Genomic DNA, 16,383 nt, shown 5'->3' with positions numbered 1-16,383 from the left:
CCGAATGATCTCGAGCCCTCAATCTGGTCGTCGCGGGCTTGGTGTCACCGATTATTCATTGTATCTAATTCCATCTTGGAAACGGGAAGATCGCCCTTTCGGTATATTTAGTATCACTCCGCTTTAGAGAACTATTTTTAAAAATGCACCGTTAGAAATGTTGAATCACACGGACTCTACTATATCTTCCAGAACGCTTCTCTCCCCCCCCCCTCTCTCTTTTTTCTCTCTCTCACTCTAAAATAATTATAGATGTAATTTGACCAACATCAAAGTATTAAGATTTTAAATCTTTAAATTATCAATCTGACGAGATTTACGCTTTTGGGACAGATAAATAAATCCGTGTAAAATCAGAGAGTATGACGAACTCGCGCGGTTACATAAAACTTACCGAATCTCATCGTTTCCGCGAGTACTCTTATAGCGAATGCGAATCTCTCGACCGAAAGTTTAAATTTTAATCTTGATTAAATTAGATAGATACTGTTTATAATTTTTTTTTTAAATTATTTGATTAATAAGCATTTCACGTGTTATTAGTTATGAAATTGTTGTTGAGTCTTATACTTTATTAGAAATTCGGTCTTCTTCGTAGTCGAGTGTTCTGCACGATGCTTTATAGTCTCTAAATTATAACATCAATTTAATAGGGAAGTATAAGTCACGTAACAGTTCAATCTGAGGGTCTAAAACCTGTCTATTCGAAGTCTCTAATTGTTTATTCGATAAACTATTCTTTTTCTTCAAATTGTTTTATACTCTGATTCATCCAAACGTATTCCATTCTTAATTACGGATTTGTATGCAAAATATAAAACAGTGTGTTAGTCCTATTAGAATCATTTAATCTTCCAACAGTGTTAAATTCGAATTACTTAAGCTGACATTTAAATCAAATATTTCGGAAGGCCTTACGCATACACGACAGATGAATTCAGGAACGAAGATATGCAATTGATGTTTTCGGACATTGCATTTATTACATCTTTAGAATTCGTTTGCGAAATATACCTTGTCGAGAAATTGTAATAGAAAAGAGCATCGAGAGCAACGAGCTGTTAGTCGACACCGATTCGAACGGAGGGTACAGAGCGACAGAGAATAAGAGACTGAGAAAGAGAGATATAGAGACATAGAGAAATAGAGAGACATAAAGAGAGATATAGAAAGAGAGAGAGAGAGAGAGAGAGATAGCGCGACGGTCGTAATTAGAGCAGCCCGATCTAAGGTCGCAGCGCGTTTAATCATCGCGATTATCCGAATTTTCTGCCGGGCCAACGAAAATAAAGTAGTTCGAATCACGCCCTATCGAAAATAGTATCATTCGCTATAAATGATGTTACCGCGGCATGACTCTGTCCGCGCCGACGCAGTAAAACGATCCCACCTTAGCCGGCGGTGGTGTGGGATCGGCGGCCGTTCCCAACTACGGGAGAAAGCCGATTCCACGGGGCCGGTCCCTCGGGAATTACGAGGTCGATCAGCTCGCCACCCTCTGGAGCGTAAAAGGAGAGTGGAGTTTGACCCGTCCGACCCTCCTGGAACAGATTCTAATTTGGTCGAGGTGTCCCCCCACCACACGATCCTCCGCGCCCCTCCCGCGCTTGCAACCGTGGAACGATCCCCACCTCCCCCCTCGTCATCGGGATCGGTTATAAATATTTTTCTACGATGAATATTACTGGAGTGGGGACGATCGCTGATTCTTCATAGTGACCGCGAAGAGGGATTTTAGGTAGAAAAGTTGAGGCTCTGGTAAACCGGAGACCAGTTAGACCCGCGACCTCGCGCCGAACCCTTCGACGTTTTCCTTTTCGATCCGAGCCACGATTTTCTCTTATTATACTCTTTTTAGTTTCTTTTTATTTTTCGTTCTTCGACAACGATACTTTTTTTCTTATCGAACACGACCGAACACGCTTCCTCTGTGCGGTTCTCTCGCTCCTTCCGTTAGATCGACCGTCGGAAACGAGTAAATCGTTCCCCCGTAAGATTCCGCTCGGAGGATCGGTCGAGGCCTCCTAGATCCTTTCGGTTGTTTCGCCGTCGAGCACTGGATATATTCGTGATCGGCCGTCTGTGAACTGACTCGAGAGAAATGGGTGACACGTTGGCCGAGGAGCCCAGTTCCGGGGTGAATGGGCAGAAGTTGAGCGGTGACGTGAATTCGCAATTGCAGGCGCTCGAGGAGAAAGCAAGGAAAGCACAGGAGGCCTTCGAGAAGGAGGAGAAACTACGCAAGGAGCTCGAGGAGCAAAACACTAAATTGATCACCGAAAGGAATGCCTTGCAACGCACCTTGGACGGCGAGAAGGGATCGCTGTCCGAATACATGGAGAAATCCCTCAAATTGGCCGCCCAGAAAGCCGATCTCGAGTCTCAACTTCAGGTAAGCTTCTGTCGTAATTGGTTCGCGATTTTAACTTACAATACGCGAGGCACCCATCGAATATATACCAACTTTACAACGAAAGTGAAATCACACGTTCGTAGATCCGTCTGGTTATAATTAGCTGTCTTGAACGCTGGATATCCGAAAACAAATTGTGAAATGTGTAGAAATATTTAATGCTGTCTTTCTGTTTATTTTTCAAGTGATCTAAAGCAGACTTAATGCAAACAGAAGTTATTTTTATAGCTGAAATGTTGAAAAAGTAGAATGGAAAGTTTAGTCGCATTTAATGCTGTTTCTAACGTTTTAAGTGATCGAGATCAGCCATACGGGATACGGAATTTAGCTACAAGATTTAAAATACTTGTATGCAGTGTGAAATGAAAGGTTTAGAATTGGAAACGGACAACTAAATTTTCTTTGACGCGATTTCTTTCAATTTATACACGAAGATCAAGAATTTTCGAAGAATTGAGCAACGAATAGTTTATTACGATTTAATAGTTTTCGAGTGATAAAAAACCAATCGTATAGGAAATAAAATCAATTTAGTATTGCTTTCTTCGAATTTGCTTAAAAAAATCATAAATTTATATACAATATCTGTAGTTCAGTGAGTAAAATCAACCATAAAGAGACGACAACATTTGATCGCGTTACAATTTCGTCGAACTTCCTCATAGAATCACGAAATTGTAGAACAATCTGCAGTAAAATGAACAAAACTAGTCAGAAATGCGACGAAAGTTTATTTAATGTCAATTTATTCAAGTCTATCTATAAAAATTCGCAATCTAGTAGTGAAAATCAATCATACGGACGACGGAATTTCATTGAATCGCATTTTATACGAAATTGCTCACGATATCATAAATTTAAGTAAAAATGTACAGGCTAGTGATCAAGACCATCGTTAAAGATGACAAAATTTTATCGAACAGATCTATAAAAATACAAATTTTAATGAAAATCCATAGTTTAGTGATAAGAAAAGCAATATAATAAATAAAGGTTGTTTCTATGCGCCGTTTTGCGGAAATTAAAGTCAAATAAAAATTACAATTATTACGGCTAAAATAAATTTCATTGAACTGTATTAAATTTTTGATTTGCTGTGTGCTTAAAAGACACGAAACGTAAACGATCAAATTAATCACTGAAAGCAATATCGATCAATGGCAAAATTAATTATAGCTCTTCTCGTGTCGACTAGTAAAAAGTTGCAACATACTGTTAGATCGTCGCGACGGATTTCTTGCTGAAAAAGTCCGTGAGTTAGAAAGTAGTACAATTGGCACGGTCCATCGATAACGAAACTCTTCAGCGCGATGATAAGCACGCGTCCTCCAAGAATCGCAGCATGAATCGAACAACCGATAATAATACCTCGTCGAAGAATGACCGAATGTCGAAACAAATTAGAATGGGGTTACCGATGTTTCATGCAAGGATCCCATGTACCCCGTCAAGGCTAATTAGGTATTACATCTACGATTGCAGAAACGAGCATAGAAACGAGAGTAGTCGTAGAACCGGCGGTTTTAAAATATCGTGTCTTAAATATCGTGAAAAAGATATAATCCGCCCGAGTCGGCGGACTTTATTTAGAATTTGGAAACGCGAATAACTTCGTTCATGATTTCCTGCATACTTGTCCAGAAATATCTTTCAAACACGTACAACAGTGTTGCGTTGAATGAAGACGTTCCTCCAGAAAACTGAATTTGAATTTTCAAATCGGATCGTTATTATAAGCAATACAATCGAGCTATTGAAACGTCTACTTTACAGAAAAACAAACAGTCAAATTAAATGAAACAAATGGAACAGTAATTACTTAAACGCGGCAGCATCTCGGCGATCTTAATAACTGGAAAACGCGAGATGCGAGACTTGACAGATCCAGCGGCTCTGTTCCGCGCTTGCGAATCGTCGGCGAGGCAGAATTTCAACAAAATAACATTCCAGGGGCGATTAAAAATAGGTTCGTAACGTTTGTATCAATTTTTCCAACGGAATTAGCCGCCCGCGGGGCTTCCGAATCAGAAAATAACACGGAGAGCAACGAGGCGGCAATAAAATTGGTGAAGTGATAAATTCTCGACACGGGCCTCCTACGAGTGTTTTCTTGGATAAGTTTGAAATTCGAGCACCGCAGGTATTTGATCGTAATTTATATGGACCTGGCTCGGGTTACCGAGAATGATGCATCTGACAGGGCTCTTGATACATAGCCGTTGCGCAAGAGGCACATGCACAAAGTAGCGAGGGCGCATCATTAGTCAGACCCCGCGTCTGACTTCATCGTTCGTCGCGCGCGTGCGCGTTCCTTTTCTTCCGTGACAGATTATTCTGCTCCATTCCAATGCTCGATTTATTCCTCATCTATTTATTCCACGATCGGTTCGCCGCCCGTTAATTGGACACTTTCGTTCCACCACGAATTATGGTAGATTTGTCCGACGCCCCTTACTTCGATCGTCCGCTTACCGCAAACATTCGGAGACACTTGCTTAGCCGCCCTGTCACGTAACTGTCCTCGAAATTGCCACTTCACGATCGTAGAGGTAATAAAGAGATTTGCACCGACTTTATGCTCTTGCCACAAGTTCCCAAGAAGTTTCCGAAACGGATATCTTTCGTCGTTTCTCCGGGTCGCTTGTGGAACCAAGCCGGCAAATCCGACCGAGTATAAAATGCTCGAGAATTCCACGGGAAACGTGGTGGCCCGCTCCAGAATTCCAGACTATTTTCGGCGATCTTTTAAATTACACACTGGCTCGTATTTCCTGTCAACACCGGTTCCATGGCGGTTCCAGAGATAACTTTGGCTCCTTTAGTTCTCGGATGAGTTCAGCCACGCTCTCGATTCTGCGTCACAATTTCAACATTTCACAGCATGATCAGCTTCTGGAACTACGAGATCGCGATTATTAACGATTGCAGAGAGATTATCGCGCGGTAGAAATCCGGTCTACGCTGTTCCACTGCTACCGAATTAAGATTGGGAATCGAAGTTGCTCGTCATCGAGATTACATCTTACGTTTCGGAGATCCAAACGGAATTAGGACGATTCGATGGATTACCGTGAAAATAAATGTTCAATTCTGTGCGAATAATACCGTCGAGCGCGTGTTAGAGACGCCGTGATCGAAGCGTTAAAGAGAGGATAGTTGAGTAACCGGGCGGGGAAAGTTACGGAGTGGTCGCATTATCGCAATGAAGAAAGTCCGGAATTAGACGGTACCAAATATGGAGAGTGGGGAACGAAAGAAGCAGGATAACGGGGGAAAAAAGACCGTTTAAGTTGGCTTAACGCGCTTACTTAGGAGCGGAAACATTGAATAATCTCCCCTCCCGTGCGCGGGACCAAATTTAGCTGCCGTCGATCCCAGATTCCAGGTTATTAAAAGTGGGTGTGGTCATGCGCTGGAACAGCCGGGGAAACGAACGAGGTAACAGGTGTAAGGGTATATTTATACGTTGGTACAGTTTATGCGTCATCGCGCAACTTCTTGGCTGTTCATCTTCGTTCGAGAGATCCCCTTCGTCTCTCATCAATTAAACGATCCTTCAAGTTTAACGTACTTCCGTTCTGATCCTAGTTTAGCAAACATACTTCATTCCGTTCACGCTAATTTTAGTCGGGACAGGTCCCGAACTGGGATAAATGAATCGCGACGCGAACGATAAACAATGCGTTGACCCGATTCAACGCTTTGGAACTATTTCTCGTTCTTTTTCCTCTCCGCGAACAACTTGAATTCAAGGTTCGATTCTCCCACAAGCCATTCGGAAACTCGTATCGTTATTTGATTTTATTACCTGTTAACACTCAAACGACCGCTTACGAGATCTCTCGTGTTTCAATGGCGCGTCGTTAAGGACCGTGATTTCTCGTCTTTATCGCTTTTCTCTGGAGAGAATGGATTCGTACATTTGTAACTTCTGCACTGCATCTGTGCATACAGATGATATCCTGTAGAATTATTTAAAAAATTACATTTATGATATATAAATATATCCTAAAGGTTAATAGATATGTGGATTTTTAGTTTCCTACGTGTATTTGTTTTTCGTTTCCAAACAAGAAAATCGTCGGTCTTGGAGCCGGAAATAACATGCGATCATTTAAGTGTGAACGTCCCGGACAAATGTGAAGCGCGTCCCGTTTCCGCGAACAGTTATTACGACGTCGCACGGGGTTGTTTACGCGCCACCCACGCTCGAGTCATCGTTTGCCAAGCATGCCCGCTCGAGTATGTTCCCCTTTTTCATCGGCACGCTGTCTCGGTGTTATTTCATTGCGACATTAGTATCAAGGCCGAGCAGATTAGTTCGGGTTATATCCAATTAATCAAACGTTAATCCAGCGTCTCTGGGTACACGGGAGATAACCCCGACATCATGCTGCGACTTCTGGAACATTGCGATACTGCCAAAAGAAAAATAGTTGCGTCATATAATTTTATAAAACTCATTCAAGCGTGATAGATTGCTATAGCGATCAGGAATTAAATCAGGATGAAACAAACCGTTGGACATTATCTGCGAATTAATAGTTGGTCGTCGGTGTGTGCCTCGTGTTTTCGTTGGTAGCTTCGAGCGCCATGTTCGAGGACATTGTCGAAGATCGAGAGATAATTTCGTCGATTTCCCTGCGGCGCTTTAGGACCTCAACGATAGATTCAAAGAAGAGGAAGACTCGAGGAACAACCTGTTCCAAAACAAGAAGAAACTCGAGCAAGAGGTGTCGGGTCTGAAGAAAGACATTGAGGATCTCGAGTTGAACCTCCAGAAATCGGAGCAGGACAAGGCAACGAAGGATCACCAAATCCGTAATTTGAACGACGAGATCGCCCACCAGGATGAGCTGATCAACAAATTGAACAAAGAGAAGAAGAACCAGGGAGAAGTTAACCAGAAGACTGCCGAAGAGCTACAAGCTGCCGAGGACAAAGTCAACCACTTGAACAAGGTCAAGATCAAGTTGGAACAGACTCTCGATGAACTCGAAGACTCTCTCGAACGTGAGAAGAAATCACGGTCAGTCTGCCTATTATTATATATATATTTTTGTACAAGGTGTCCCAAAAGTTATTCGCAATCGGGAGAAAAGGAGTTCCTGAGGTCATCTGAATTAACTTTTTTCTTACCAAAAAATGCAATCCGTGGTTTCGTTAATAACTCGTAAACAAATCCGCGGATTGCATTTTTGCTAAAGAAACAGTTACTTCAAATGATCTAAAGTAGCCCATATTTCCGAATTATTAGACAGTTTTGGAATACTGTGTATATATATTGTTATTAAATAATGATAATAATTAGGTGTCTGAGATAAAAGTTGCATAGGAATTTTTCGAGAAGTTATTGAACGATCGTTTTTCTGCGCAGTGCTGACGTGGAGAAATCCAAGAGGAAGGTTGAAGGCGACCTGAAACTCACTCAGGAAGCTGTCGCCGACCTCGAAAGGAACAAGAAGGAACTCGAACAGACCATTCAACGTAAGGACAAGGAACTATCCTCATTGACCGCCAAACTCGAAGACGAACAGTCCCTGGTCGGCAAACTGCAGAAACAGATCAAGGAATTGCAGGCCCGCATCGAAGAGCTCGAGGAAGAGGTAAGTTTCCAAACATCGCTTGCTCCTTCTGTATCACAATACCAAAAGACAGGGGTTATCTTTTTATAAAATACGCATTGAAGAAATCTTGCGTGTTGTATTCTTTATTTTTTATTGAAATTTCCAAGACTTCAAAAAAGCTACGCTTGAATTTGAAGATTTTTAAGCTAAGGGTATAAATAATTTTAAAAGAAGTTTGTGTATAGAACACTAATCTAATCTTTTATCATTTAAAAATTACAATGGTATTCAAACGTTTGAACAACATCAATAGTTTATCTGAAGGGGTAGTTGAACGAAAGATTCGAAGTAAAAGAGATTTTAGAAGCATTGGGATATGGACGGTTTATAAGGAATTGAATTTTTCTTCTTCAAGATCGAAGCCGAGCGTGGCTCTCGCGTGAAAGCCGAGAAACAGCGCAGCGACCTTGCCCGCGAACTCGAAGAACTTGGCGAACGCCTCGAGGAAGCTGGTGGTGCTACCTCCGCTCAGATCGAGCTCAACAAGAAGAGAGAAGCCGAACTTAGCAAGCTCCGCAGGGATCTCGAGGAGGCCAACATTCAGCATGAGGCCACCCTCGCCAGCTTGCGCAAGAAGCACAATGACGCCGTCGCTGAAATGGGAGAACAAATCGACACACTCAACAAACTTAAGGCTAGGTGAGTAAAGGCCACCGATATTTTCATTCCACTCGAATAAAATTACGACATTCTTATTTCTATTTTTTCGCCGGCCATCCCTTGACTCTCTGACGACGGGGCTTTATTGTAATCCCGAGTATGAAAAATAATATAAATATATAGTGTCCGAGTATATATTATATAATATACATTATAGTTTCGTGAAAAAGATCCGCCATTTGGGAGTGAATTGATCTAAAGTTATAATAATTATTATAATTCTCGACACGTTTTAAATATATAACGTAGAATTATCGAGATGATCAAGAAACTTATCCTTAAAAGATTCAAAAAATTTGTTCATATTGATATTACTTACGGTGATTTGTATACATTATTGTTATTCAAATTCTGATCATTATTTGAGCCAAGGCCAGTTTGAAGAAACTTCCTCTTGAATGACCCATCTGATAATTACTGCTTCGTTTAAAATCAAAAATCAATGCAATTGTTGATTAGCATGATCACAGTTAATACTTGATCTGCGAAATATAAAAATATAATTTTTATGATAAAAAAGGACTCCATTGATGAGCAGCAGTTACAAATTTATTTAATCTAAATTACTAAGCAAACGTTCTCAAAATATACCTTTATATTAATCTAACAAGGAAGACTCTCTCCTTTTTAATTAGGATTGTACCGTTACGTCCAGATGGTTAATTTGAGAGGAAAGATAATTATTTAAAACCATTTTAAAATTTAGTTCCACGCTGACACCGTTCGGTATAATTTCGAAGTTGAAGATCATAACCAGAAATTATAGAAAGAAAAGAATAGATCGTTAAAAAGCTCATGTTAGAACCGCAAATGCAACGTATTGTTTTCACTAGGGCCGAAAAGGGCCGTCATGACATCCACTCGGAGCTGAATAATTCTCGTGCCACTACGGATCAGGTTGCGCGTGAAAAGGTAGCTAAAAAACCGTGAATGTTGCGTCCCCGATCTTTCAACACTTGTTTGTCGGATATTCGTTTCTTTGTTCGTCCCATCCTACGTCTCTCTATAATCAGCGCAAGAAAAGGACTAACTAGCGTGACCATTGAACCATCGATTCTCGATCCGTCACAATCTGTTTGATAGTCGAATGGTTTACGTACGAGAATGAGCACGGAGATTGCACCCTGTTTTCTATTGTACTCGATTTTCAGGTTATGTGTATCAATGACATTTCGAATGTACCATTTAAAATACGATACTGTCGTCGAAATCCCGGTTATGTCTTACCCAGTGTCACTAATCGTTCTCTTTGCATCTCTTTCCAACGAAAAACAGGGTTGAGAAGGATAAGGTTCAGTACTTCAGCGAACTGAACGACATGCGCGCTAGCGTTGACCACCTGAGCAACGAGAAGGTAAGCCCTCTGTCGACAAACTAATAGTACAGCAAACTAACGCAACTAACAGCTTCGCCAGGGAGTCGCCGCTGCAGCGAGAGGACATGACCCCCGAAGGGACACCGTATACCTTGAAAATGTTTCCATACGTAATTCCCAACGTTGGAAAGTGTGTCCGGCTTGAAAAGCTTGCTGCTCGTTTGTACTTTTGTACTCCATATAGCGATTCGTTTTGGAACGATCCCGTTAGATTCTTTCTATTATTTAACAATAATGACAATAATGCTAGACAAGCTTTGTCACATAGTGTACAGTGAAAGAGTAAGGTACAGAAAAGTATATAAAGAATAAAGAATCAAAGGAATAATAAAAAAAGAAAAAGGAGTTAGTTATACTTGAACGTGATGATCAGCGTTCGATCGTTCCAAAATCGAATCGAAATGGTATTGGTATTGTATATTACAATGGATTCTAACGTCTCGTATCTTCGCACTAAAGGCCGCACAAGAGAAGATCGTGAAGCAGCTGCAACACCAACTGAACGAGACCCAGGGCAAACTCGAGGAAGTGAACCGCACCTTGAACGACTTCGACGCCGCGAAGAAGAAGCTCTCGATCGAGAACAGCGATCTCCTTCGCCAGCTGGAGGAAGCCGAGTCGCAAGTCAGTCAGCTTTCCAAGATCAAGATCTCGCTCACGACTCAACTGGAGGACACGAAACGTTTGGCCGACGAGGAATCCCGGGAACGCGCCACATTGCTTGGCAAATTCCGCAACCTGGAACACGACCTGGACAACATCCGCGAGCAAGTCGAGGAGGAAGCAGAGGGCAAAGCGGACCTGCAACGGCAGCTTAGCAAAGCGAACGCCGAGGCACAACTGTGGCGCACGAAATACGAGTCCGAGGGTGTCGCGAGAGCAGAAGAGCTCGAGGAGGCTAAGAGGAAGCTACAAGCCCGCCTGGCCGAGGCCGAGGAAACGATCGAATCCCTCAACCAGAAAGTCATCGCCCTCGAGAAGACGAAACAGAGACTGTCCACGGAAGTCGAGGACCTCCAGATCGAAGTCGACCGTGCCACTGCTATTGCCAACGCTGCCGAGAAGAAACAGAAAGCCTTCGACAAGATCATTGGCGAATGGAAGCTCAAGGTCGACGACCTTGCCGCGGAACTCGACGCCAGCCAGAAGGAATGCCGCAACTACAGCACGGAATTGTTCAGGCTCAGAGGTACTTTTTATTTCCTAAGAAAGTTACTTTATTTCCTTAAGAAAGCATACATCTTCACTGAAATTATCTTTATCCCTTTTGCCACTAGTTCATTAGTACACAATACATATAAATGTATATCGTTTAATTCTGAAATCCAGGTGCATACGAGGAAGGCCAGGAACAGCTGGAAGCAGTGCGTCGCGAGAACAAGAACCTCGCCGACGAGGTGAAAGACCTTTTGGACCAGATCGGCGAAGGTGGCCGCAACATCCACGAGATCGAGAAGGCCAGGAAGCGCCTGGAGGCTGAGAAGGATGAACTTCAAGCCGCTCTGGAAGAAGCCGAAGCCGCCCTCGAGCAAGAGGAGAACAAAGTGTTGCGCAGCCAACTTGAGCTTAGCCAAGTGCGACAGGAGATTGACCGACGCATCCAGGAGAAGGAAGAAGAATTCGAGAACACCAGAAAGAATCACCAGCGTGCACTCGACTCCATGCAAGCATCGCTCGAAGCCGAAGCCAAGGTTTGTACTTCTTTTTCGCTTCAGGGTCATATCGTGATTGGGATTAGAATTGGGAATAGAATTGCGAAGGGATTATGATCGTGATTAGCTTTGCGATCGGATAATAAATTCGACGAAACTTACAGGGCAAGGCTGAGGCACTGCGCATGAAGAAGAAGTTGGAGGCTGACATCAACGAATTGGAGATCGCCCTGGACCACGCAAACAAGGCTAACGCCGAAGCCCAGAAGAACATCAAGAGATACCAGCAGCAATTGAAGGACGTACAGACCGCCCTCGAAGAGGAACAACGGGCACGCGACGAAGCCAGAGAACTCCTTGGAATCTCCGAACGCCGGGCCAACGCTCTGCAAAACGAACTTGAGGAAAGCCGCACTCTCCTCGAACAGGCCGACCGTGGTCGCCGCCAAGCGGAACAGGAATTGGCCGACTGTCACGAACAACTCAACGAACTTGGTGCTCAGAACGCTTCTATCTCTGCTGCCAAGAGGAAACTCGAAGCTGAACTCCAGACCCTGCACGTGAGTATTTATTCGAACGTGTTCGAATTTGAGAAAAACTTAAAGCACGTGAAAAACTTCATGCACTAACGTTTCCGTTTACGCTTTCAGTCTGATCTGGACGAACTCCTGAACGAAGCGAAGAACTCCGAAGAGAAGGCGAAGAAGGCGATGGTCGACGCAGCTAGATTGGCCGACGAGCTCCGAGCTGAACAAGATCACGCTCAGACCCAGGAGAAACTGCGCAAGGCTCTTGAAACACAAATCAAGGAGCTCCAGGTGCGTCTTGACGAAGCTGAAGCGAATGCCCTCAAAGGAGGCAAGAAGGCAATCCAGAAACTGGAGCAACGCGTCCGCGAATTGGAGAACGAACTGGACGGAGAACAGAGGAGACACGCTGATGCCCAGAAGAACCTCCGCAAGTCCGAACGCCGCATCAAAGAACTTAGCTTCCAGGTATGCAGTTCGTTAAAATTCTACTTACACGTTAGAGATCTTCATGATCGACCCATTCTTATACTTTGACGAGCCTGACTCATGACGGAGATTTCTACTGAAACAAATAAGACGATAACCCTTTACAATCTGACATCCTGCTGATAATTATGATACTTTTAAAATGACAGCTTCCGTTTTGCAAAATCTATTATTATTATTAATATTATATAGGCCGATGAGGACCGCAAGAACCACGAGCGCATGCAAGACCTGGTTGACAAACTCCAGCAGAAGATCAAGACATACAAGAGGCAAATCGAGGAGGCTGAGGAGATCGCTGCTCTGAATCTTGCTAAGTTCCGCAAGGCGCAACAAGAACTCGAAGAAGCGGAAGAAAGGGCGGATCTTGCTGAACAAGCGATCACCAAGTTCCGTACCAAAGGACGTGGAGGAAGTGCCGCGCGCGGACTGAGCCCAGCGGTAAGCAGGCTATAAAATTCTTCTGTACGTCTCAACGTTCGATTATAATACGTTTAGCAATAAGACAGTTATGAAGGACTATGAATTGAAGACTATAAAAGACAATTACAAAAGACCAACCGATAATCTTCGATAGAATTAAAGGCAACAGAAGCTCTCGCTTCGAATATTTTCAATATTTCTAAAGAATGTCGCACGGAATTGTGTATGCATACAGGACAAGCACAGTATGCATACAGGATGTTTAACAAAAAATGAACAGTCTAGGACAATCAATGTTAATTCCTTCAATTAGACAATTTTAATTATATTTTGGTCGGTAAACTTCCTGTATGTTGTCAATGAACCAGACGAAAGCCATGGTAGTGGTACGAGCACACGGAAGAGTGCCAAGAATTCTAATTTGAGCAGCTTGCAGACTTTAAAGATAGCATCGTGATTATCGGACCTCTGAAGAGTCGAAAATTATACTGAACTAGGATTTTTAGTTCAACAGTGAGAATTCGAGAAAGTATTAAAGGCTAGTTCCCCTTTGAGGGTCGGTCACTTTTTGAGTCACAAGGATCTCGTCGACTTCTCTCAGAATCGCGTCGAAAAGATAGCAACCCGTGCACGGTCGGTACGCGAATGAAACATAGGAAAACGCGTAGAGAAAGTGAAAATGCACTGCAGCGAAGGGTCTCTAATTGTAAAATCTCTGTGTCCCTGTATAGCCGCAACAGAAGGCACGCAAGGCGCCCTCCGCATTGGAGTAAAGAACACCGCGCCGGTCCATGTAAGTTCGTGCACGTGTCACAGCCACGTGTGTGTATGTGTGTCGAGAAATAAAACAGAGCACACCAATCAGAAAACAATTCTCTACAGACAGAAAAACTGTTGCGACACTCCCCCCACCATATACCGATCGTCTATGTCTTTTATCTTTTGATCCTGTGTGACAAGCTCGTAACACTTCTGGAAGCAAACCTCACAAATGCAAAGCTTCGTCCTCGACATTGATTAACGTTGTGCACACCACCCATCCCAAAGAGTTTACGATAGTCCGTAATCAGGTCCTTGTGTATAGAGTTTAGATCAGTGATTGCTTGACTAGTGGACAAGTTACACGTACGCGTGCCACGAGCCGCACGTCTACTTGGAATAGCGCGAGCGAGCATCAAAATAATACAGTCTTAACTCTCTTCGGTTTTCTTGTTTCTTCTTGTCTTTTTTATTTTTTTTTTGTTGTCTTAATTGTCTCAACACCGCTTCGTCCTGTCAACTAAACCGACGGAGCGAACTCGCCGGATACGCAAGGGATGCATCGACACCCTCGGTTCGTTCCGTTCTTGTTTTTGCGAGTGCGAGGCCGAACATTTCCAACCAGTGCGCAAACGCAAACAGGACACAGGAAACGTGTCGCCTGGTTCCCATCAACCATAATCACATATAATCTAACATAAATATAAATACAAAATTTGCATATATTTAATCTTCGTCCGACTTCTACTGTAACTTATGCTTGAGTAAAGATGTTTACAAAAAAAAAATTACCACAGAAATATTTTATTAAATTCAGCAAACTGTGGAAGAAAAGCTCGGATATCATTTATTCTAAAGTTGTCGCGTAACTAGAACGTATATAAATAGAAAAAAAATCAAAAATACAACAGGTTATAACTCGTCTCGGAAATATTCGAACACATCCTCGTCGAGTACATTTCGGTTCACCGCGTTCATCGGTGGCGAGTCTGTGTCGTTCACTGTGAACACAGACATGATCGTGAAGCTTCTAACCGGTCCGTTTACGAAACGGACTAGTCCGGAACGTTGTTTTGCTAACGAAGGTCCGTTTGTTTTTCAGCCACATCGATCTGCGTTCAAACCCCAATTGGATGGTTCCGCATTCCCGCCACGCTTCGACCTGCAGCCCGATGGTGAACTGTAAAGATCGACGCGACCAACACAACCGTTAGAGACTCGATCGTAAAATAGCTTAACGAACAATGGGATTTAATCGCAACGAGCGAACTATCATCGTGTCATCTCGCTAATGTCAAAAGAAAAAAAAAAACTCACCTCATCATCTTCACACCTCTACACACACCTACACACTCGACGTACCCGGTGGTACACTCTCACGATCTTTACTTTCATCGAGATAATGTCCGTGCTTGGTCACTCTTTACTTTTTTTTCTGCCAGTTTATCGAATGGGAAAAGTTGAAACGCGAACGGTTTAAAAAAAAAGCAAAATTAAAACAGACAAAGAAAAAGCACGTTTCTCGTTTGGCACATTGGTACACGTATAATATATATATATATAGAGAGAGATAGATGTGTAATGTTAACTTATTCTCTGGGCACGAATCAGGGGGAAACGTGGGGAGGAAAGCAATCGGAGCAATCTTAATCTTCACCACTCGCGCTGACGGTCGAGGAAAGAGAGAATGAAAGAATGATAGTGGGAGAGCAAGAGAGAAATCGTGAGAAAGGTAAAAATGCGAGCGGTCGAGATACGAGAGGCGACAAGAACCAGTAAGAAATGTATCCTAATGTATTACGAACACACGAACCAAAAGGAACTAAAAATAACTTACGTGTATTACTGGCATACGCGTTAATCAAGCGGACGAATTGAATATACTCGTTGAGCAAAAATAATATATATATATAAACCAAATATATATATATATATATATCCACCACAAAAATCAAATGGAACAAGATAAACGAACGAGATTACACGTTATGAGAAGACGAGCAACGAATAAATGTAACGCTAGTCGCGGATTTGCACGGCGGCGCGCATATTATACATGTCATCCAAATGATAATCCTATCCTTATAAACTTAATTGTAATTTATAAAGAGAGCCGAAATATGTATTTATTAAAGTAAATAAGCAATAAATAAAGTTAAGAACTAAACCACTGGGCTTCTTCTTCTATTCTTCCACGACTTTGAAATATTGCTGACTATTAACATCGGTCACTATACTCTGCTTAATAATTAAAGTTGCAGTTAAGTCAGCGAATTTAATCTACTGTTTTCAAGCCTGACTCGACATAGAATCGCGAGAACGGCATTTACAACAGCGATTAGCAAATTAATAAATGATCTCGGTCGTTCATGAGCTATGAAATAAGGCACAGTCGTAACGGCTATGAGGAACCTTTATTCGGAATAACCACGATGGAAAACAGAAAGGGCATAGCCGA

The 16,383-nt window shown here is 42.6% G+C and overlaps 1 protein-coding gene across 15 annotated transcripts in view; it reads left to right on the top strand.

Annotated features, from left to right (window-relative positions):
* The window catches only part of Mhc (myosin heavy chain), a 43,950-nt gene extending 27,858 nt beyond the window's left edge, over positions 1–16,092 (top strand). For 14 of the 15 annotated variants that reach the window (XM_078183867.1, XM_078183861.1, XM_078183862.1 and 11 more), the window contains exons 15-25: positions 2,183–2,392; positions 7,069–7,442; positions 7,791–8,019; positions 8,396–8,679; positions 9,976–10,054; positions 10,535–11,264; positions 11,405–11,766; positions 11,892–12,287; positions 12,378–12,722; positions 12,936–13,184; positions 15,028–16,092. In XM_078183867.1, coding sequence (XP_078039993.1) covers positions 2,183–2,392; positions 7,069–7,442; positions 7,791–8,019; positions 8,396–8,679; positions 9,976–10,054; positions 10,535–11,264; positions 11,405–11,766; positions 11,892–12,287; positions 12,378–12,722; positions 12,936–13,184; positions 15,028–15,111 — 3,342 coding nt within the window. In that variant the 3' untranslated portion in view covers positions 15,112–16,092. Of the gene's footprint in view, positions 1–2,182; positions 2,393–7,068; positions 7,443–7,790; positions 8,020–8,395; positions 8,680–9,975; positions 10,055–10,534; positions 11,265–11,404; positions 11,767–11,891; positions 12,288–12,377; positions 12,723–12,935; positions 13,185–13,897; positions 13,960–15,027 lie in introns of all 15 variants that reach the window. The other variant, XM_078183868.1, reaches the window with a different exon arrangement.
* The last annotated feature ends 291 nt before the right edge of the window (positions 16,093–16,383 follow it).

This window comes from Augochlora pura, chromosome 6 (genome assembly GCF_028453695.1).
Source record: "Augochlora pura isolate Apur16 chromosome 6, APUR_v2.2.1, whole genome shotgun sequence".
Lineage (NCBI taxonomy): Eukaryota > Metazoa > Arthropoda > Insecta > Hymenoptera > Halictidae > Augochlora > Augochlora pura.
The sequence above is the reverse complement of the archived record's forward strand: the minus strand, read 5'-3'. Positions and strand labels throughout refer to the sequence as shown.